Source organism: Anolis carolinensis, chromosome 2, assembly GCF_035594765.1.
Source record: "Anolis carolinensis isolate JA03-04 chromosome 2, rAnoCar3.1.pri, whole genome shotgun sequence".
Taxonomy (NCBI): Eukaryota; Metazoa; Chordata; class Lepidosauria; order Squamata; family Dactyloidae; genus Anolis; species Anolis carolinensis.
The window spans coordinates 94,150,313-94,174,891 of record NC_085842.1 but is presented as its reverse complement, the minus strand read 5'-3'; the positions used below and the strand labels follow the sequence as shown (position 1 = coordinate 94,174,891).

Here is a 24,579-nt window from a genome sequence, read left to right as displayed (position 1 = left end):
CACACACACATATACACATACACAGTAGAGTCTCACTTATCCAAGCTGAATGGGCCGGCAGAAGCTTGGATAAGCGAATATCTTAGATAATAAGGAGGGATTAAGGAAAAGTCTATTAAACATCACATTGGGTTATGATTTTACAAATTAAGCACCAAAACTTCATGTTATACAACAAATTTGACAGAAAAAGTAGTTCAATACGCAGTAATGTTATGTTGTAATTACTGTATTTATGAATTTAGTACCAAAATATCACGATATATTGAAAACATTGACTACAAAAATGGCTTGGATTATCCAGAGGCTTGGATAAGCAAGGCTTGGATAAGTGAGACTCTACTGTATATGTGTGTGTGTGTGTGTGTGTGTGTATACACACACACACACACACACACTTGTGCCTTTGCAGAGAGAGAAGAGATTGTGTACATCTCCATGTTACTTCAATTATGGTTTTTATTACTAATTAAAATCTAGCCTTTCTGATCAAATCATCTTTTTTATTGGGAGGCACACCTGCCTCCCAAACAGTTGCTTTCTGTGGATGGAGTTGCCATACAAATGCTCACATCACAGCCACAGATTTGGGAGGCACAGGTGGCAGTTCAAACTTTCAAATAATCAATATTGCGAGTATGAAATGTGCATATATATATGCCATATATGCACATTTCATACTTGCAATATAATTGAGGAAGCAAAAGAAGAAAAAGGCATAATTGTATCCACACTCCTAAAATTGCATCCACAGTTGCATAACAGGAATTAAATATGTACATCATGTAACTAGCTTTTAAGTTGAATTATTATTTTTGATGATGTCTTTACATGATGTACTATTCTGATACCAGAATGACAGATTAGTACAGTGAAGTGCTTAGACATTGGCCATGAGTACTAGGTACAGGAATATGTATGCATGAATATTTGAAGAGTGAAAAAGCAACACTTAGTGCAGTGATGGCCAACCTATGACACGTGTGTCAGCACTGACATGCCTAGCCATTTTTGCTGACACTCTGCCGCATGCAGATTGATTGGATGACTAATGTCTTTTCTGGCCAAATTTGGTGTGATTTGGTCCAGTGGTTTTGTTGTTTACTCCATGGGAATTATGCACATTACGCACACACACACACAATCTTTCTATTATTATTCTATTATTATTGTAGCATATTATTATATTACTATTATATTATTATTATATTATTCATTATTCATGACTACATTGAAACTACAATAGAGAGAAATCAGCGTGGAAATTGCAAGAGGTACCATAGATTGTTGTACATGGAAATAATGGTAGTAAATAGTTTTTGATTTATTAAATACAGTTATATATTACAATTTTGTTATTTAAACTATATATATGGTGAAATTATGGTTTTTTTTCTCAAAGTGACACACCACCCAAGTCATGCTAGGTTTTTTGGTGAATTTTGACACACCAAGCGCAAAAGGCTGCCCATCATTGACTTAGTGTTTTGTCCCAGTCTGCTGTTTCTTAATGATATAGCAAAGAACCCAATCTGAGCAACACTTTTTGGGGGTGCTAAATCCCTTCTTAGGGGAAGGCCAGGAATAGCACATTACAGATCCCAAGGCAGAGGATTTCCTTTTAGGGTTTCCCTGCCCACCATGCTGTCTAGCTCAGTTGTGCTATTCTGGGACAGCAGCCTGAAACCTACTTTAAATTCTGGCCACAGAGATCTACAGCAGATAAAGGTAAATTAGCCAAAACATTTGAGCAAGGTTGATACTACTATTTAAGTGGCACAGAGGGGAGGAGATAGTAGTGTTTAGCACCAACCTCTGATTCTAAAGTCAGTTTCTTGCACTTGCATTGCTGTCTGCTGCAGGGCTTTGATGTGTGTGATGTAACTACTCAGAGAGGAGCACAGATGCAGAAGTGCTTAAAGCACACATCTATTTTTGTGCTTCTCCTCCTCTGGCAGTGAGATTCCCAGCTTTGCAGTGGACTCTTGTCAGCCAGCTCTGTCTTTGGTTTGGTATCTTGCCCTGTCTCCATTCACCAGACACTGCCTTGTCAGGCTTCTGAATAATTCAGAAATCATTGGGAAGACCTTGTTTCTGCAGTTCCTAGGCCTCAATTTCACATTTGTCCCTTTAACTTGGCCAAAGTTCTGTTCATATCTCTCCTACCTGGGGACATAATACTTTGCTAGGCAAATAATATATTACATTTTAAGCCTTATAGTATCAGGATGATGCTGTCTATTATTTAAAGTTCTTCAGAAAGTATGTATTATCTTGCCTTTAGAGTGGCAGCTGCAGATCACTCTGATTGTGAGTGCATCAGAGAACTAAATTACTTTGCTGAGACATTTGTTAAACACATTTCTTAAACTACCATTGTGAGCATCCACTTCATGTGTCTTGTTGATTCTTTCCAGCAGCTGCCACACAAATCCCAGTCTCTCCGAAAACTTCCTATTAAGAAAAACATGAAGGAGCAGGAGAAGGGGGAAGGAAGTGATGGGAAAGAAAACATGAAAACACGGTCTGATGAATCGGGGGAAGAAAAAAATGGAGAAGATGACAACCAGAAATCGGCTCAAAAGAAAAAGGGTGAGATGGGACTCTTTGGAGGGATGAAACATGGATTTCGGCACTTGAACATTTACTGTATAATTGTTCTACCTGGATACATTACTTGATGCACTTCAGTTCTCAGGATCCTGCAGACTGGTACAGTCACATTCTGTGCACAGAAGTGCATGCTGGCCAGAGAATTCTGGGTAGCCAGAAGTAATGTTCCTATGCTCTGATTTGATGTAATATCACTAGTCATTTTCTGGTATCCACTAAATGTCTTATTGTATATAATTTTTAATGATGTTGTTAGTGGTTGAGAGAGAGAATGATGAAGGTGTTGCTCCTTTGGAAAAGTGCATTTGTTTCCTTTTTTTCTGGGCTGTACTTGAATAGCATTATAAGGACAAATCTTCTGTGATTTTCCTTGTTCTCTGTTGAACAGCAACATTGTGTTTTGGGAATAATAATTTACTTTCTCTACATGTGCATTAATTGCTTCAGGGTATCATGTGAACTCATTTGATTCAAGTGTGTATTACACAAATATTGCAAAGGGAAGTATGGATGTTTATTTTCCTCCTCTCATGCTTCAAGTCCTGCCTAAAGGAGACAAGATTTTCATCAGTGATTTTTCCTTATCGGTATGGAAGCTTTGGAATTTTTAAAACATAAATTTATATTTTGTGTTTTCTCCATTGAACTCAGAATAATACACAGAGACTTTTCTCTTGCCCGCCTTGTTGTCTCAAGGTCATCTAATGAGGTTCATGACTGATCTGAGCCTAAGTCTTGAAAACGAAGGGGTGTTTTTTTTTGCCCATTTGGGCATTAGGGTATAATCTGGGGTACTCAGAAGCTATTTACAGATGTAGTCACTGTGAAATATGTATTTAAATTATGTTAGTTAAACAGGGACAGCCCTGTGAGAAGATGACACAATATGAAAAAATACCAGAATTTGTTATTTTAAAAAATACAGTAGATAAATACAGAGTACATTACATGCATGCAAAACATCTTTCATTTGTATGAAAAAATGAGAGGTGGAACAGTTTGGATTGCATAAGGTGGGGTAGTTCTTGCATAGAAGACTCAATATAATCTACAACACCTTTCCTGTATCTTCTGCCTGACCACTAGTTAAGTATGTAGCATTCCCAGCTTGGTTTAAATGTTACAAAAGAAAAACAGATACCTGATCCAGGAAGAAAAGACAAGTTTGTCTAGCCTCATGAATCAATCTGGTGTTAAGAATAGAAGATTTGTGAAAAGTTGTAGAGACAGCTTCCCAAGGCACTAAAGTGAAAGGAAAAAATGGATCATATGAAAACAGTTTTCCATATTTCTATGAAAAGTTACCTATATATTACCACAAATAATAGCTCTGAAAAAGAAGCTATATGGTCTTTTAAAGTAACAAAGATTCATCAGAGCTGAGAAAAATTCAGCAAAGAAAACTTAATTTATTGCAAACAAAAGGAGTCCAAAACAAAATCCATTCTCTTTGTGTTCCTGAGAAAAGTAACACAAACATCAGAAAAAACTATACAAATGTGAAATACGCATAGTAATGTTTCTATTTGTTCTTCAACTCTCAAAAACCGTTTTCTGATTTCTGCTGAATCATTTTCTTCCACGCTCCTGAAGACAAGCATGTAGTTCTTGACTGGTAGTAGAAAACAGTGTGGAGAGTTCATTAAACTACTTTTCATTATTACACAGGGAAAACTTCCCTTTCTCTTTGGACAATTAATGTGACCCTTAGTCTTACAAGGGTACACTGTGTGCACAGAGCAATTGGAAGTGTCCAATTTTTCCCCATCTTCATACTGGTCCATTGTTCTGTAGCTTGGCCATGGCTTGTTTATCACAGCAACAATCAAACTGCTTTTTCTCTCTGTAACCAAAGATCCAGATGAAGAAAAATTTCTGTCCTTAGGAGACACGGTCAGGCTTGCTTTTAAAGTGTGAACTAAAATTCTTTTGGCTAAGATTTTCCTTCTATTCAGTTCCATAGTTCTGTAGCCGTTGTCTCAGGACCTCTACAATATAACTTTAGTAAAAAGTGTGTGCAGTTCAAGTTCAGTACTAACCACTGACTCAAGAAGGCTCAAGTTATTAATTCACATTCCCTCTTTGGAATATCTGAAGTGGCTTTTGGTTCAGTTTTGGTTTCTAAAGGGTTAAGGATTGCATTATTTTGGAACCAAAGCTATCTGAAACATCCTTTACTTTTATCAGATAAAGTCAGTCTTGGGTAATGGAGAAATATTGAGTATATTTGCAATTATAAAAATTTGTACTAGCCAGTCATTTTTGCCTTTCAGGTAACAGACATAAATGGGTCCCTCTGCAGATAGACATGAAGTCTGAAGTGCCAAGAGATAAAACTGCTTCACGCAACAACAGACAAAATGAACAGCACCGGCATCCTTCCAACAATAGAAGTGAATCAAAAGGTCTGAGTGGGAACAGCAATAGGTTTTTAATTGTTTTACTTTTACTACCATAAAGGCACCATATCTTGCCTGATCTTAGAAGCTAAGCAGGGACAGCCTTGCATAGTACTAAGATGTAAGTCCATATTTGGACTTGTAGGCTGTATTTCACAGAAAGGAACTGGCAAAACTATCTCTTTAAGTAGGGGTCCCCAAACTAAGGCCCGTGCGCCGGATGCGGCCCTCCAAAATCATTTACCTTGCCCCCGCCCTCAGTTTTAGACTTAGGCTCGCCCAGAGTCTGAAATGACTTGAATGCACACAACAACAACAACAATCCTAATTAACTTGACCATCTCATTGGCCAGAAGAAGGCCCACACTTCCCATTAAAATCCTGATAGGTTTATGTTGGTTAAAATTGTTTTTATTTTTAAATATTGTATTGTTCTTTCATTGTTGTTGTTTTTTGCACTACAAATAAGACATGTGCAGTGTGCATAGGAATATTTTCGTATTTTTTTTCAAATAATAATTCGGCCCCTCAACAGTCCGAAGGATTGTGGGCCGGCCCTCTGCGTAAAAAGTTTGAGGACCCCTATCTTTAAGTATTCCTTGTCTAAGAAAACACTATGAAATTCATGTGGTCACCATAAGTCAACAGGCAACACAGAAGAACATAAACACAGTGCAATGTTCAGTCTGTACGTGACTTTTGTTTCTGTACCGAATACTCCAGACTGGTCGCTGCATAGTTTCAGATATTTGGCAGTTTGGTGGAATATTGTTGGAAATATTTGTATTTGGTGGGAAATATCTGTTTCTTATCAAGACATTATGCTAGTTTTGTTCAGGTTATATCAAGTAATGTAGAAAATATTACCTTCTATTTGGACAAAGTTTCTGCCATTTTGTGTATTCTGATTATGGAAGGGTTTCATTATAGTCACGGTTCATTGAAGATCTCTGAACACATTCTTTCATGACTGCAAAGGTTGGGTTTAGCTCTAACATTTTTCCTGCTCTTTCCTGATTGTGTTGCAGGTTGGCATCTGGATAACAAGCATGAACGGGGGAGTTGGCCTGATCACGATGAAACTTCCAGCGTCAAGAGTGAGGGGGCAGCTGTGCGTGGTGCCTTCAGGGGCAGAGGCCGTGGCCGGGGACGAGGGAGAGGGAGAGGAAGAGGAGGTACTCGCTGTACGTATAGGGCCATGAAATGTTTACAAGCATGCTTCAGTGCACAGGATGTTGTACACAGATAAGAAGCTGGCTGACAGCAAACATTTGTGCCTACATGGAAAGTCGATGACCTGAGGGATCATTTGTTTTGCCTAGGCTGTGGCCCAGTGCAGTTGAGTTGATAAAAAGAAATGTATCATAGTTAGCAACATCTTTTTTCATCTGGTGAAGTCAGTTCAAATACTCAATGCCATGGCAATGAAGAAAAGAAAAGGCAACTATAACTTGGAAGGACAGCCATGAAGGGACTAGACAAGATTCTGAAGTGTAAAGATATATCATTGATTGTCTATGCCTTCATATTTCCCATTTCTGAGAACGGTTGTGGATAGTGAAAAAAAGGGATAGGAAAAAGCTAGTAGAAATGTGCTGGAGAAAAGGCCTGTGGATATAATGGACTGCTTAAAAGACAAATAGTCTGAAAACAAGTCATGTCTGAACACTCCATAGATGCCATGATGACTAAACTAAGATTGTCCTACTCATGACAGTATGTGGCTCACTAAAAAGGACACAAATGCTTGGTAAGATAGAAACCAGTAGAAAAAAAATGAAGACTATTCCAGATAGACTTAAACAAAAAAGCCATCACTCTGGATCTGCAAGAACTGATGTTGGTGGTAGGGTGGATTGGAGATCGCTTATTCACGAGGTCACCACAAATATGTTGAAGTCAGCTTAATGGCAGTTAACAACACAATTTTGAGCTAAGAACTTGCTATGTAAATAACCTCTGGAATCGAATATTGTAAAATCCTGTGAATGTGTAATTTCCGTACAATAATCATTCAAAAAGTAGCCAGTTCAGTTTGTAAACCTCTGTGGCTATAATAATGTTTAGTTAAATTAATAATGTTTAGTTTAGCATTAATTACCAGTTTAGTACACTTTTTGTAGGTTAGGTGCTCTCGAATTTCATTTCATTAAAATCTGGCTTGAATTATTTCCCTTCCACCTGAGTTTCAGTAGAACTCTTCTCTGTCACCTCCTAAATTAGTTGACCATAATGTGAATGCTGACAATGTAGAGTGCAAATGATCTTAGAAAAACATCGGCCTTAAAAATACCTGTTTGTTCTTTTCCCTTTGCAGCTCACTTTGATTATCATTATAGTTACCGGAAATTTGATGGCTCAGATGGTTCCCGTAGTCAGAAGTACACCAGTAATATCACGTATTACTTTGACAATATCAGCAGCACTGAGTTGTACAGTGTTGACCAGGAGTTGCTCAAGGACTATATCAAACGACAGATGTACGTATTGAATTTGCTTCTATAAGTAGCTTTCTATGCAGAAACCACATAGGTTTCTGAAGAGTTTGTGGATTGATGGAAGGAATCGAACACTGTCCTTTCTCTGACAGAACTATTTCTGTAAGTGGAAGGATAGGTTCTGAAAACTACTTCCAGAAGGCTGAGTTAGTTTTGATAGATGCAGAGGGTAAAGTTGTTGTTATTAATATTATTTATTTGAAAACATGCTGTGTAAACAAATAAAAGTAGCTAAAATGAGGATAGATGAACCATGATTCATTGTTCCACCCCACAGTGGTGTCCTGCCAATATTTAGTGGATACATTGCCACTAACGTTTACCATAGAGTGGTGGGGGGCACAAATCATTTTGGTTGACTCCTGATTTGAAGATTTTAGTGGGCACAGTCACACCATGTACTATCTTCTTATACTACTCAGAGGTAGTTGCAGCTTCCAAAAGTTTCATCTTCGCCACAAGCAAATTGCCCAGATATCGGGAGAACTGTAGCTTCATCTTATTTTTCATATGATGAACCTGGAGTTGATAGCTTTGACATATGGAGATGTATTACCCATTTCCTCTTTAGAATATCCAGTGCATAGTCAGGAAGCTCTTGTTATATATGCATTCCCTGTTACTTGTACTTAAGTATCAATATTGTGCTTCTTTGTCATTTGATTAGAAACAACATAAAGCTGAAGTGTTCGGTATCTGCAGGCTTTAAAAATAAGCAATCATTGGTTTAAAACAGTGGTTCTCTGTTTTTTGTCTTTCATTGTCGGGATTTCAACTCCCAGAATTCCTTACCATTGAAGTTAAAAACACCAAAGTGTGGTTATCACTAGTGTAAGGGATAAGGATGCAGTATTAATTTCTCCTACTGAAATTAATAGCACTATTCTAGAAAACACAGTAGAGATGTGGGATTGCAACCTTAGGACAAGGACAAAGCAAGCCTGCAGATGTGGTTTGACTGCCATTCCTATGGGCCAGAGCATTTGGAGGACCATATTTTTCCCAAATACATTTAGATAAAACTATTTGGAATCTATGAGGAGCATTTTGGTTTGAATTATTCTAGATGATGATGATAGAGAAAGAAAGAAGCAGGAGAGTTTCTTTATGCCCAATTGAATACATTTTCCAGAGCTGATAGTGTGATATAGCCCAAGATAGCTGTATATCTTTCACGTTCTATTACTTATTATATTCAGAGAATACTACTTCAGTGTTGACAATTTGGAACGAGACTTTTTTCTGAGGCGGAAAATGGATTCAGAAGGCTTTCTTCCCATCACTCTTATTGCCAGTTTCCATCGAGTACAGGCCCTTACTACAGATGTCGGCCTTATAATTAAGGTATGTGATTATTCAGTTTCTTCTGCTGTTTGCCTTTTGTATTTAAAGTTTAGATAGTTGTCTTGAAATATTGTGTCCAGATTCTGGTACTCTAGTGTCACAAGCATGTCAGTGTTACCACAGCTGATTGTGATTCATAAAACATTACAGAACTTTCTCAGATGGAGTTACTCTGTAGAATAGTCAAGTAGTCTCCATTAAACTAACACATATACTCGTGTATAGGCCAACCTCAAGTCAAGGGCAGGTTTTTCGGATCAGAATTACAGATTTTGAGTAGGGTGAGTGGGGCTATAGCCAGGACTAAAAAGCTTTCCAGAAGATTCCGAGCTACAGCGCAGGCTCAGGAAATACCATATGTGCAAATTTCACCGATGACCACTCTAAGAAACACGGTTACAGGTAAGCAACCATTCCTTCTTTGGACCAATTTTTGACTAAAATTTCTGAACTTCTACATGAGTATATACAGTACTCACCTTATGGCATTTCAGTAGACAAAAGAGCCTACACTCCTTTCCTATGAGAGATGTGGACCTTCTACTCTTGATGTGAGTGTGTGTACAGGGTGGTTCTCATTCTTGAAGCTTCTGAAAGGAAAAGAAACTTGTAATAAGCTTCTCATTAGAGTTTTTTTTTTAGTACCCTATATAAGCCCTGTTTGTTGCTACTTTGGATAGATATACTCATATACATGAGAGGCATAGTGATCTCAAGATAATTCTCTATAGGTTTGGAGTACTTCACAGTGGATGGAGGTGTGATCTCCAGTTAGAATCTGGCAGGAAAGGTGTTTCCTTCTTCGTGGTCCCTGTGAAATGCACACATATGGGTCTCCTGCGCCTGCGCAGACAATCTCGGAATTCTCTAGAAGCTCTTAGATACAAATCGGCGGAGGCCCCGCCCAATCTCCCCTTGTAGTATAAATACCCAGTAGGAGGGGCCGACGCCCCAGTTCCTTTTTTCCGCCGCTTCAGGCAATTGGAATTTCTCTGTGCTCGTTGTTAAATTGACTGATTTTCGGAATTTTGACTTGGACTGGACTTAGACTACTCTTCGCTCACGTTTAGGACCCTGTTGCTCCCGATTGACCGGACCGTTTGACCACGCTTTACCTCAGGCCAGTCTTCCCCCTGCGGGCTATTTGCCCTCCCGGTTTGCCTTGAGGATGGCAGCCCTGTTTAAAAAATGTTCTCAATGTGGGGGAAAGCTTCCAGATACAGACGGACATGCTATGTGTCTCCTCTGTTTGGGTGAGGGCCATGCGGCCCGATCTTGTTCGATCTGCCAATCTTTTACTCCTCAAGCGAGGAAGAACCGCGAAACGCGGCTCAAAGCGCTCCTTTATGAGCAAGCGCTTCTCCCCCCTCCCTCCGTAGCTCCTAAGAGGGCGGCTTCTGAACCCCCCGGCCCACCATCTACTGGGGTGTCGTCCCCGATGACTCAGGCAACGCACTCCCCTTTGGAACCGGTCCCTCCAGCGGCTGCTCCCCCTCTGAAAAAGGCCAAAGCCAAAAAGCAAAAGGCTCCCTCCATGGGAGGTAAAAGTTTGAAAAAGTTGGAAGCGAATAAGCCGCAGGCCCCAGCTGCGCCGCCGAACCAGCCGCTTGCCTCCTTGCCGGAGACGGCCCTCTCCGATGGTCAAGCCTCGGCTTCAATTTTCTCTCTCCCGCAGTCGGGTTCCATCGGCCTGGACGGTTTTCCCCCAGTTCTCGACCTCATGGCTCTGGCTCCTCCCCTGTCATCGGAGGGAGTGGATGCGAACGGGGACGGGGGCTATTTGACCACGCCCCCAACGCCTCCTCTCGGGACCGAGATTGAGGCCTCTCAACAGCCTATACCATCGGTTTCGACTGCCTCTTGCCACCAGATGGCGCATGGCTCTCTTGAAATGCCGGATGCAAACGCCCCTGCATCGGTCCCTTCACCTCCCCCGCCTAGGGAGAGATCCGCATCAAGACGGTCTCGTCGACATCGATCTCGGAGGGGAGGGCGCCGCTCCCCCTCCTCGAGTTCATGGAGCTCGGGTTCCAGCCCAGCCCCAGGCCCTCGATCCCGGAGCTCATCTCACCGGCGCTCAACTTACGCATCGAGGTCTTCCTCTCCTTATTATTATTTCCATGGTGATCCTATTTACACCCGTGATTTTTTTCGTGCTTTTGCACCTCATCGCCATGGGCGCCGCCATTCCACCTCTAGAGTGTACTCTCGCCACCATCATGGGGAAGGAGAAAGAGGGGCCCTGCCCATCCCACCCTCGGTACCGTGTCCCCCAACTGACTCCACTGTAATTCCAAATCAACCTCTCGTGCCGAGTCTTCCTGCTCCGCCCCAGGTTCCATCAGTCCCACCCCAGCCCGTGGCCAACTTACCCGGGGCACAAGTCCCTCAGGCAGCGCAGTTCTCCCATGCTGCAGGCGTCGGGACCGACCCGGATTCAGACTCCTCCTCAGATCCTCAGGAGCCTCATGCCTCAGTTGATGTACCAACGATGGAGGTTGACTCACCTGAAGAGATGCGTAGTTTTTCTTCTTTAGTTTCGCGTCTCGCAAAAGCCTTGAACTTACCTACTCCACAGGCTCCTACTATGGTTGAGGATCCGGTTTTTTCCAGGGAGCAACAGCAAACCCCATCGACCACACCCCTTCCTACCTTGCCGTTTCTGCTTCAACTGCTCAAGGCCCCAAACGTGGCCCCTTCACTGATCCCAGCAATATCAAAGAAGGCGGACAACCTATATCGCATTGATTTATCTTCCGCAGAATGGTTGGGCAAGCATCCCAAGCCAAACTCTGTCGTAGTAGACGTCTCACAACCTCGCCCCTCCTCACGCTCTCAGCCTACTCCATCAGACAAGGAAGGGAAAAAGTTGGACGCTATGGGCCGCAAGATATACTCCTCAGCGGGACTCTTTGCACGCCTAGCCCACTATGGGGCATACATGGGAGCTTACCAGAATTTCCTCTGGAATAAAATTGCTCCATACCTTGATCGGCTACCACCAGAAGAACTACGCCTAGCTAAAGCCTTCAAGCAAGAAGCGTGCCAGCTAGCGGATTCTCAAAAGGAGTTAGCAAAGCACACCGCTGATTCCGCGGGAAAACTGTTTGCCATGTCAACCGCCCTGAGACGTCATGCCTGGCTTCGTTCATCAGGCCTTTCTTCTGCGGCCAGGACGGCGATCGAAGACCTACCACTTGATGAATCCGGTTTATTCAACCCAAACACGGACTCCAATCTAGAACATACCCATCAAATGCGCCAAACAGCTCATAGATTCGGCCTTCCTTCGCAGTATCCCAACCAGCTGCGTCGCTGGCCCGCTTATACTCCCTTCCCACGTAGACGTGCTAGTCCGGCCTCTGTAGGTCAAAGGCCCCGCATCCCGGTCCAGCCGTCTACTTCAAGGAGGCCAAGCTCGTCGTCCAGACGCCGACAATCGGGTAGGCCCAGACAACCTTATGCCCCGAGACGGCGCGTTTAGCCGACCAGAGGCGGAAAGTCAGGGATGGGCCTCAGCCGAAAATCCCTGTGCCTTCTTAGATTCTTGTTCAGAGTTTTCAGTTCCTCCTCCTTCCCGGGTTCCTCAACACTCCCTGCGTGCCAATACCCCTGGGACAGATGGGTTATCCTTCCCAATTTCGTACCGGGACCGCCTTTCCCCTTTCTGGGACGCCTGGAATCGCATCACTTCAGATAGATGGGTTCTTGACATCATTGACAGAGGCTATGCCATTGAATTCGAGAGCTTGCCCCCTACGGGACTCATTCGAACCACAGTCCCTTCAAAACCTTTATTGGAGGAGGTTCATACCCTTCTAGGAAAAGGAGCTATTGAACCCTTAGCAGATTCAGACCTTCATAGATGCTATTTTTCCAGGTATTTCCTGGTCCCCAAGAGGGGCGGCGGCCTTCGACCCATTCTAGACCTCCGAGGGGTAAACCTTTTTATCAAACCACGCAAGTTTCGCATGATCACCCTTCCCATGGTTCTCTCCCTCATTCGCAAAGGTTCTTGGTTCGCTACGGTTGACCTTAAAGATGCCTATTTCCATATCGGAATTAGGCCGTCACACCGCAGATTTCTCAGTTTCAAAGTTGGACACAATTGTTTCTGTTTCAATGTTTTGCCGTTTGGGCTGTCCACGGCGCCTAGAGTCTTCTCTAAGTGCATGGCAGTAGTTGCGGCCTTCCTTCGTCAGCAAGGAGTCGTGGTGTACCCCTACATTGACGATTGGCTCCTGGTAGCGGAATCTAGGTCTCAACTGCTGTCTCACATTGATCAAACCTTGTCTCTCCTCCAGGGCCTTGGTTTGGTCGTAAACCAGGAAAAGTCTTCCCTTCAGCCATCCCAACGTATCCGCTTTATTGGTGCCCTCATCGATTCTTTGCGGGAAAAAGCATTTTTGCCAGACGATCGCTTCACCGCCATGACCGCTATATTTCGCGAGATCCTTTATTCCAGCCGCGTCCGTGCCAGCGTTGTCCAATCGGCTCTCGGCCATATGGCCTCTACGACCTCTGTCACGCCTTTCGCCAGGCTAAGAATGCGCCCACTCCAAAAATGGTTTCTGTCAGCTTTCAACGCTCTCCACGACAGCCCAAAGACAATACTGGTTGTCCCAAAACCCGTGCGGGACTCCCTGTCCTGGTGGATGCGGGGACACAATGTCCAGAAGGGCATGCCCTTTCGCACCCCAAGACCCTCCAAGACCCTAACAACAGACGCCTCCCTCCTCGGCTGGGGTGCCCATATGGACGACCTGACCGTTCGAGGCATTTGGTCATCGGAAGAACAACGCCGCCACATCAACTACCTCGAGATGCTTGCTGTTCAGAAGGCGCTAAGGGCCTTCGAGCCCAGACTCTCCGGCCATGTGGTTCGTCTCCTTACCGACAACACCACAACGAAGTTCTACATCAACAAGCAGGGAGGGACTCGATCCCGCAGCCTGGTAGGACTGACACTCCAAATTTGGAATTGGTGCATACTCCGGAGAATCCACCTCTCCGCTCTTTACCTTCCGGGAAAAGACAACTCGTTAGCCGACTCTCTGAGCAGAGCCCCCAGCTCCTCTCACGAGTGGCAATTACACAGACAGGAACTGGAAAGCATCTTCAAAATCTGGGGCCAACCAACCGTGGACCTTTTCGCTGCCCCCGAAAACGCTCAGTGCCCCCTTTTTTGCGCCCGCCTTCCCCAGGGCAAGACATCAGGGTGTCTGGGGGATGCTTTCCTTTACACATGGGCCCCCGGTCTGCTCTATGCGTTTCCTCCCATCCCTCTAATAACACGAACCCTGTCCAAACTGCTGGAGGATGGAGCGGAGTGCATACTGATAACCCCTTGGTGGCCTCGGCAACCGTGGTTCGGGCCTCTTCTCCAAGCATCACAAGGGGATTTCATACACCTTCAACACAGGCCGGATTTACTCACGACTCAAGAGGGTCAGGTTCGACACCCGGATGCCAAGGCACTCCGTCTCACTGCTTGGAGAATTCGACCATAGTAGATCTCCCTGATCCGGTGAGACGTATTGTCGATGCGGCACATAAAGCCTCCACCAGAAGATCCTACACTTTCAAGTGGAAAACCTTTTGCACCTTCACCGAACAGGCTGGTGTCGACCCTTCCTCGGCTTCTACCACAACAATACTGAATTTCTTGTTATCCCTGTCACAGAGGGGTCTCTCACTCTCTTCCATAAAATGCTATTTAGCAGCCATCTCCTGGTTTCGCCGGAAGGCTGGACAACCATCCTGTTTCGCTGATCCTTTAATTCGATTGTTTCTTAAAGGACATAAAAATCTCTACCCACCGGTTCACCCGCCTGCTCCAGCATGGAGTCTAGAACTGGTCTTGTCGCAATTGTCCAAACCTCCTTTTGAGCCAATGGCGACAATAGACCTACAACATCTTTCGTGGAAGACGGCCTTTCTGGTCGCTGTCACTACAGCAAGACGAGCCAGTGAGCTCTGTGCGCTGAGAGCGGATGAGCCTTACCTTCATTTCCATAAGGATAAGGCTGTTCTCCGCACGGACATCACTTTCTTACCAAAAGTGGTATCTCATTTTCACCTGTCTCAGGACATAGTACTACCTGCCTTTTTTCAGTCCCCATCGACTCCCTTGGAGCGCTCCCTCCACGCCTTGGATGCGCGAAGGGCCCTCGCCTTCTATGTTGACCGGACTCGCCCACATAGAAAGTCTCCTCGGCTCTTTCTCAGGTACCGTCAGGACTCCATGGGCTCCCCGATCACTCCACAACGGTTGTCATCCTGGATTGCTGCGACCATACGCCTAGCCTACCAACTTGCGGGTCGGGACCCGCCTACAACGGTGAAAGCGCACTCCACGAGGGCAATAGCCACGTCCCGTGCCTTCCAGAAGGGCATCCCCTTGGAAGATATATGCCGAGCAGCTACCTGGGCGACACCGCTCACCTTTGTGTCTCACTACAAACTGGACACCCTTTCCAGAAAAGACGCTGCCTTTGGAAGAGCAGTCCTGTCGGCTTGTGTGGCATGACGCCCACCATTCCAGGTTGGTAGCTTGTCAGTCACCCATATGTGTGCATTTCACAGGGACCACGAAGAAGGAAGAATGGGTTGCTTACCTGTAACCATGTTTCTTCGAGTGGTCACCTGTGAAATCCACACATCCCCGCCCATCCTCCCCGCAGCACGTCATGCCTCAGTTCTGGCTGCCTTTGCGGCGGTGGAACTGGGGCGTCGGCCCCTCCTACTGGGTATTTATACTACAAGGGGAGATTGGGCGGGGCCTCCGCCGATTTGTATCTAAGAGCTTCTAGAGAATTCCGAGATTGTCTGCGCAGGCGCAGGAGACCCATATGTGTGGATTTCACAGGTGACCACTCGAAGAAACATGGTTACAGGTAAGCAACCCATTCTTTTTTTGTTTTTTTGGTAAAAGTTGGGAAAATTATTGGAAATGGTAAAATAAAGTGGTCTCTGTGAATCACACAAATGGGTTGGTTGTCTGTGCCTGTCCAGAGAACTCACGGAACCCTCTAGAGCTTTAAAGATACAATTTTGGTAGTAATCCCCGCCCACTCTCCAAGCCCATATAAATGGGTGGGTGTTGCCAAAAACCCAGTTCCTCTTTGTCCGCCACAATAGCAGCACATAAGGAACCTTTACTTGTGTTGTCTTACTGTTTGGTGTTTTTTTCTGACTTGTTTCTATGGTTTTGACTTTCTAATCCTCGTTTTCTTCTACTTCCGGCTTCCTGACTTGTATCTTGGTCCTTACCTCCAGTTCCCTGACTTGGTCCATTCTTAGTTGTCTCGTGTAGGGCATCCCAACTTTAGCTTGGCTGACAGTGCTTCATTATGTTTACTACTTCGTTTCAGAAGTGTCTGTATTGTGGGGGCAAGATTCCCAATAATGACAGGTATTCCTGCTGTCGTCTAGGCCTGAGAGAGTCCCATGTGGTCTCCTCCTGCATACACTGCCATGCGTTTACACCAATGGTTTCAAAAATAGGGAACATCAACTCAATGCCCTTCTCTCCGAGTTGGTCCTCTTTGCATCTGGGCCTGCACACTTGAAAGAGCCCAACACATTTGACTGCTTCCTCGAAATCAGCTTTAATATTATTGATTCTGCCAATGTTGACAAATCTAACCTCAGAGATACCAGCGCAACCAATTCTTGCAAGGGCTTCTTTGATACTGTTGACATCCTCCTGGCCACCAAAATTGACTGCTCTCTCGAAATCAGACATGACATTAAAACTTGAGATTTTTGGGTGGTTTTTAAAAAAGTAACTCGATTGCAAATTCTTGACTGAGCTTTTTGGAGAACAACAGAATGGAATTAAATAATCAGAGTTTGTTATGTCCACAAATCTTGGAGTATTATCGGATTGTAATTGCAAATAGTTTGGCTAGTGGAAATGAAAATAAAGAGCAAGGGGACTTCTTTGCACAGCACTTGATGGCTGATATTCTTGTTACTGACATCAGGTCCCCATCCTATAGGCCAGGCATGGGCAAATAGGCAAGGGCTGGGGGCCAGATGTGGCCCCCTGGGTGCTTATTTATTTATTTATTTATTTAAAACATTTATATTCCGCCCTTCTCGCCCTGAAGGGGACTCAGGTTGGAGCACAACATATATATGGCAAATATTCAATGTCGAAACATAAAATAAACCATAAATATACATAAACACTAAAATCAGTTGTCTTCACATTAAAACTATTATTTAAAACCATCACAAATCAGCCGCACTGTTTCCGGTCTACAGGGTGAAATTTCCTATTGCTGCTGTTATTGCCCTACCCCAAAGGCTTGGTCCCACAGCCAGGTCTTTAGCATCTTTCTAAAGGACAGGGAGGGGGCTGATCTAATCTCACCAGGGAGGGAGTTCCAAAGCCGAGGGGAATTACTGAGAAGGCCGTGTCTCGTACCCGCCAATCACTCCTGTGACGGTAATGGGACCGAGCACAGGTCCTCCCCGGAAGATCTTAATCTCAGTGTGGTTCATAGAGGGAGATGCGTTTGGACAGGTAAACTGAGCCAGGACCGTTTAGGGCTTTATAGGCCAAAGCCAGCACTTTGATTTGTACTTGGTAGCTAACTGGAAGCCAATGGAGGTGACATAACATGGGAGTTGTGTAAGTTGCTTACCTCAGGCCCTCCTCATCTTTCCTGTTCTCTTGGCAGAAGGACAAGGCAGCCTGCCATCTTTTTATGGCAAAAAGATGGGGATGGAAGGCACGTAACAGCTGAGAGCCCTCTGGAGTGCTCTCAGCCACCGTGTGTCCTGCCCTCCTCCGGCATAAGGATGGTGTGAGCGGTCCCATCCTTATACCGTGAAGATGGCTCAAGGAAGCCACACGGTGGCTGAAAGCCCTCGCTGCCTGTCTTGCTCTCTTCCTGGCATAATGCCAAAAGGACAGCCTGAGGATTGGGGGAGGGGGATCAGTCAGTCCCTGTGTGTCCTGCCTTCCTACTGGCATAAGGATGGGGTGAGTAGCCCTGTCCTTATGCAGGGAGGACAATTTGAGGATAACCCGGGCCCTGCCCTACCCCCTCCTGGCCCCGCCCGCTCCGGGGCCCTCCCCACCCAGTGTGCATGGCCCCCTTCCCTCCTGGCCCGGCCCTCCCGGCCGAGCCTGTAATGCAGCCCCAAGGCAAAAAAGTTTGCCCATGCCTGCTATAGGCAATGTTAGAGAGAGAGGCATTGAAAGGAATACTTTTTGAGTCAACTCTCCTCATTGTCATCAGCATAGTTTGCTGTCTTAAGTAATTTAAGCTCCAGCAACCATTGTAGAGTCCACAATTGCACCCTTGGTTCAGTCATCCCTGCCTAAGGAACCCATTGTGGATGCGTTTCAGTCGTGTGGTGTAGCTAAACATTGAAGAGAACATTTTTCTCAGTATGCTGACTGGGAGGATGACGCCCGTTCTCATTAGATGTGACAAGATGTCTCTCTTTCACCTCTTTGGTTACTGATCTGGACCTTCCATCACCAACCGATGATGTGAAATCCTTTGCAGGCCAGATGTTAAGACTGGCATGGTAGGGGCCTTCAGCCTGCAGATCAAGCAGTCCTCATTGTCAGTTGAGGATCCGCTGTTTAAAGACAGTGCTGTTCTTGCCTTCTGCAGATGCTCAGAGCAGCTTGGGCTAATGCTTTGTCTATTCCACCAATATCCAAACAGCTGGACAATTTCTGTAGGGTGATGGACTCGCACCCAGAGCTGAATTCTGTGATTGTGGCTTAGTCTAAGATTTCTCAAAAGATCAATTCCTCCCCTTTTGATAAAGAGGCCAGAAAGCTCAACACAGCCGGCAGAAAGATCTGTTACCAAATGTGGGGCCAATAGGATCATACTAACACTTCTCTGGGATAACATGTCTTCCTATCATAGTAAGTTCTCGGAAGATGACAAGAAAATGTTGTTGGTACTACACAGTGAGGCTGAATATTTATTGACCCATCTTATTCAGCTTTCAAATTATGTGGCGAATTGTTTGGGGAAGGTACTAGCCCACTTGATTGTCCTGCCCAATCCTTTGCCCAAAGATAGCACTGGAATAAACCAACTTTACCTTATTGATGTCGATTCAGCCCTCGATCTGTGCATCAAAGGCAAAGGCCTCAGGCTTCCTATAATTATTTATTTATTTATTTACAGCATTTATATTCCGCCCTTCTCACCCTGAAGGGGACTCAGGGTGGATCACATTGCACACATAAAGGCAAACATTCAATGCCATAACATAGAACAGAGACAGAGACAAGACGTAGGCACGGGCTGGCCTCGAACTCATGACCTCTTGGTCAGAGTGATTTGTTGCAGCTGGCTTGCTTTCCAGCCTGTGCCACAGCCCGGCCTGATAATCATCAGCAAACCTGCAGTAAGCCATTAACTTACTAAACAGCTAATTTAATTGCTGAGGATGATATCCTACTTACCAGCCAGCATGTTTTCCAACACCTTAGAATCATAGAATCGTCGAGTTTGCCAATCCATCATGTCTTCGGCTGCTATCAGCTTGATTCCTGGGTTCTTAATGTCATGCAACATGGTTAGACATAGTGTTTTATTTTCTTCCACCCATGGGAATCCTGCGCCCAACAAAACCACCTCCAGTACTTCAAGAGGAGATACTGACTTTGGTCACTGAGGGTGCTATTGAATGCATTACCCTTCCCCATGTGCGAAAGGTTTTTTTCTCAATACTTCGTGTTGAAGAAGGATGGGGGCTTCCAGACCATATTTGCCCTATCGGCAATCAACTTCTGTATTCTATCCTGAAGGTCTCATGTGGTGGGGGGCTGATTAGCAAACTTGTATCTTAAAAGATGTGTATTTTCATATCACTATCAGGAGATGTCACAGACACTTTTTCTGTTTTCAGGTGAGGGATCAAGCATACTGCTTCATGGTCCTATATATGATAGTCTTTATATTTATTTATTTACTAAATTTATATCCCGCCCTTCTCACCCCGAAGGGGACTCAGAGCAGCTTACAGTTAATATTTACATACAGTGTATTATATCATTAGCACAGCACAACATTAGCACTATATACCAGCATATTGCACCACACCACTATACTGTAATATTACCAGTAATATTACATATAATAAATAATATATAATTAATATTATTGTATTATTATTAGTATATTGCATTACATTATAATATTATCAGTATTACATATATATACAATATATTATTATTTATTATTGTAAATTATATTGTATATTATATACAATATTATTTATATATACACACACACATATACCAGCTGTGCCCGGCCACGCGTTGCTGTGGCGAAGTATGGTGGTATGGGAAATAAAGTATTGAGGTATTGGTGGTGGTTATGGTAAAGGGTAAAGGTTTTGTCTTGACATTAAGTGGAGTCGTGTCTGACTCTGGAGGTTGTTGGTTATGTGTATTTTTAAGTCGAAGAGCCGGCATTGTCCGTAGACTCCTCTAAGGTCATGTGGTATGATTGTATGGAGGGCCGTTACCTTGTCAGCAGAGCAGTACCTATTCATGTAGTGTTATTTGTATGTTTTTGAAGTTTAGGGTTGGTAGAAGTTGGGGTTAACAGTGGGGGTTGTGTGCAGTCCCCCAATTCAAACCTGTGACGTTTTAGTCTAGTAGTTCAGTAGGTCAGCGGTTTAACATGCTGTGTTATGAGGGGATATTATTTCGTAAAGGTTGTGAATATAGAATTTTTGTTTTTGTTTTTTTGTTTGTTGGAGGTAAGTATGAATGTTGCAATTAGGTAAAATTTTCGCTTATCCAATGTTCTGGATTATGGAACGCAGTGTGCCTTTTAGTAGTCAATATTTTTGTAGTGAGATTATATGATATTATTTATGATATTTATATTCCACCTTTCTGTACAGCAAGGGGGAGTTTATTATTATTATTATTTTATTATTATTATTATTATTATTATTATTATTATTATTATTATATTAATATAATATATATTATATTATTATATTATTTATCATATTTATATCTCTCTATACCAAGGTGGAGTTCATTATGCTATTATTATATTATTTAATATAGTTATATGTTGCCTTTGTGTACCCCAAGGGGACTTTATTACCATATTGTTGTTGTTGTTGTTGAAGGTTTTAGGGCATTTTGAAGGGGTCTAGTGGCAATGTAAGGGGTTTTGGCATCCTGTTTAGGGGAATTTAGGACATGTCGTTTGAGCCCTGTTTCAGGAGTTTTGGGGCCTCTGTGAGGGGTTTGGTGCCAATGGAAGGTCTTTCAGCGTGCCTTGGGTGACGTTTATGGGCTTTATAAGGGGTAAGGAGGAATATAAGAGTTCCTAGAACCCATTTGGGGGCTTTGGGGGCTGTGTGAGGGATTTGGTGGTAATGTGACGGCTTCCTGGTGCCCGTTTGGGGTGTTTTGGAGCCTTTTGAGGGGGTGGAGTGGTAATGCCAGGTCGGTTGGCGCTGTCTTGCCCCCTTGGAACATGGCCTGTCTTTTCCCACCTACCACAGGGTGATATGGTATTGAGAAATGCCTTGGTTCTTCTCCACATACTCCTAAGTTTGTGTAGTAAAACAGTGGGTGCAGTTCATTGTTGTATTTTAGTGTTTTTTACTTACTACTACTTTAGTATCTTCCTGCATTGTCATTGTCCATAGCTTATGCAGATCTGCATCATCTGTCTTTGACAACTTTCCAGACCTTACTTTAGTACTGATTATTATTAATGGCTTGTTTTTTAGGCGCTCAAAGATAGCAAAGTTGTAGAAATTGTGGACCAGAAAATAAGGAGAAAGGACGAACCAGAGAAATGGCCTTTGCCTGGCCCTCCTATGACAGACTATGCACAAACAGATTTCTCCCAGCTAATCAACTGCCCAGAATTTGTACCCAGGCAAAGCTTCCAGAAGGAAACAGGTCAGTTCTGCTTTATGGAAGGCTAATTAGAAACATGTTTGCCTTTCTGTCTATGCATTTTGATTTGTGCTGTTGCTACTGAATTAGAGTCCAAGTTACTGGGGTTTTTTGGTAGTTCATAGAACATCATGGCAAAAGAGTGAATAGACTATGCTGTTTTACTCAGGGTTTATGTAAGTATGTATACAATTGGTCCTCTATATTCACAGGTGTGTTAGGGATAAGGGGCCCATATGAATGTGGAAAAACCCAAAATATCTCTGGGACCATCTTGGGGGATGATGAGGGTCTGGAAGGGGAGATGGGGCTGTAATCATCACCATGGCCCACAATGGTCTCACTCATCCTCCCTGCCTCTTTCCCTGCTTGCTCCCTTGCCTCTGGAATATGCGCAGAGGTGCTGATCACAGCGGACAGAAGGGGGTCCAGGGAGATGAGTGGGGCAATGGGTCAGGATGAGTGTGCAAGGAGCCAAGCCTTTCTTCCTTCTACTAGCTGACTTCTCTTGTTCTGCCTATCTCTCCTACCTCTTCCCCCCTTTCATCAAGGTGCACAAGAAGGTCCTGAGCACAGCCAGGAAGATAGCCGTTTTATGGGAGTGAAGCCACAATGGATTTGCAGGGAGCTGAGTTTCTTCCCTCCCATCTCTGATAGTCACCACCTTCTCCGGCCTTTTCTCTTCTACCTCTCTCCCTTGCAACTGGGGCACATATGTAGGTTGGGTGGAAGACTCCCGAAGGATGCCTTTTTCAAAAGTGGAGGTAGCAGGACCAACCTTCATAGTTGGCTTACCTGGGCTGTACTTATCTAGGGTAATCACTGCTGCTCATTCTTCTCCAAGTTTGATGCAAGGATACTTCAGAAGACAGGAGCAGAATCCAAAATGAACTTAACAGATGGGCTGAAACTAAGAAAATGAAGTTTATCCCTGTTGAATTTCATTTTGTTAGTTTCGGCCCATCTATTGAGATTGTTTTGGATTCTGCTCCTGTCTTCTGGAGAATTGGCTATACCTTCCAAATTGACGTTGTCTGCAAACTTGATTGGCATGCCTTCTAGCCCATTAATGACTTAGATGAAGGCCTAGAAGGCATGTTCATCAAATTTGCAGACTACACCAAATTGGGAGAGAGAGCCAATATTCCAGAAGGCAGGAGCAGAATTCAAAACGATCTTAAGAGACTGGAGAGATGGACGAAAACTAACAAAATGAAGTTCAGCAGGGACAAATGCAAGATACTCCACTTAGTCAGAAAAAAAATGAAATGCAAAGATACAGAATGGGGGATGCCTGGCTCGACAACAGTATGTGTGAAAAAGATCTTGGAGTCCTTATGGACAACAAGTTAGACATGAGCCAACAATGAGATATGACAGCAAAAAGAAGCCAATGGGATTTTGGCCTGCATAAATAGGAGTACAGTGTCTAGATCCAGGAAAGTCATGCTATCCTCTTATTTCTTCGTGTACTCTGTGAATGCACACTAATGGAGAGACTGCGCCTGCGCGGGATCCAACGGAAATTCTTCCAAGCTAAAAGTTTGAAATTTGTCTGTAACCCCGCCCCTCTCTCCGGAGGGCATAAAGGCCGCCCTCGGCGCTCGCTCCCCAGTTCCTTTTTTTCTGCCGCAAGGCTCACATCGGACTCTTCGTTCTTATGTCGACTATGCGCTTCAAACGATGCACGCAATGTGCCGCTAAGATTCCGGATTCTGACAGCCACGCCAAGTGGCTGTCTTGGCGAGGGCCACGTTGTCGGTACCTGCCGGATCTGCCGGGCCTTTACGGGCCATGCAAGGAGAAACAGGGCTGCCAGACTTCGGGCTGCCCTCTACGAAAGATCCCTTGCTCCCGAATTGGCTGCCTCGACATCGACCTCAATGGCGGCGAGACCTACAAAATCCGCATCGGTCTCCTCCAAGGCCTCTAAGACCTCGAAGGGAAAGCCCTCGAAACCACCTTCCACAGTCACTATAGCTACGGTATCGACCCGTTGGTCCATCTTCGACCTCGAGTTCCCTGGCCTCGGTGGTCTCGACCCAGTCCCACATGGCCTCACCGCCATCGTCTTCCGCAATGAAGATTGCCTTCATGAGGGCTCAGGAAGAATCCCGACGAGCTCAGTCGGATTCGGCAGCGATTTGTCCTATCCGTCTGACCCCGGGGAAATCCATGAGGCTTTCTTCCAAACAACCACCGGCGAAGAAGCGCATAACCCAGCACTCGTCCTCCTCCGCTTCTTCGAAGAAAGATGTCCCCTCCTCATCTGCCGCCTCCTCAATGAGATCCTCCCCGATCCAACTGGCGCACCACCCGTACTCACCTTCCCGGTTCCCACCTCCTCGATCCTCTGATGGGGAGACTCAAGCCTCACCGGATTGCTCGACCTGCATGGTGATCAGGGTCACTCAGCCAATACCTCCACGTCAACAGGCCCGGCAGGAACTTTTTTCTCCTCCTCAGACCCTCAAAAGGGGAAGACAGACGACTTAAACTAGATCCACTGGGGGAGGGGAACAACAGCCTGGCGAACACTATATTACCCACGACCACAGGGAACCGCCAAAAGGCTAAATGGAGGGCTGCACAAACACAGCAAGGACCAAGTACAGAGAGCACAATAATCCCAAATAAACAGTTCAAGGGGAGGTCACAGGGGCTTACATGTCTTTACACTAATGCTCAGAGCATGGGAAATAAGCAAGACGAACTCCAACTCCTAGCACAGCACCACACATACGATGTCATAGGCATCACTGAAACCTGGTGGGATGACTCCCATCACTGGAATTTAACCATT

At 44.5% G+C, this 24,579-nt stretch overlaps 1 protein-coding gene across 8 annotated transcripts in view; it reads left to right on the top strand.

Annotated features, from left to right (window-relative positions):
- Positions 1-24,579, top strand: part of larp1 (La ribonucleoprotein 1, translational regulator) — a 112,126-nt gene that overhangs the window by 49,668 nt on the left and 37,879 nt on the right. For 4 of the 8 annotated variants that reach the window (XM_016995075.2, XM_062970244.1, XM_062970245.1 and 1 more), the window contains exons 4-9: positions 2,418-2,592; positions 4,887-5,018; positions 6,041-6,196; positions 7,330-7,492; positions 8,710-8,854; positions 21,605-21,779. In XM_016995075.2, the coding sequence (XP_016850564.2) occupies positions 2,418-2,592; positions 4,887-5,018; positions 6,041-6,196; positions 7,330-7,492; positions 8,710-8,854; positions 21,605-21,779 (946 nt within the window). The remainder of the gene's footprint in view (positions 1-2,417; positions 2,593-4,886; positions 5,019-6,040; positions 6,197-7,329; positions 7,493-8,709; positions 8,855-21,604; positions 21,780-24,579) is intronic. The other 4 variants (XM_062970241.1, XM_062970248.1, XM_062970247.1 and 1 more) reach the window with 2 other exon arrangements.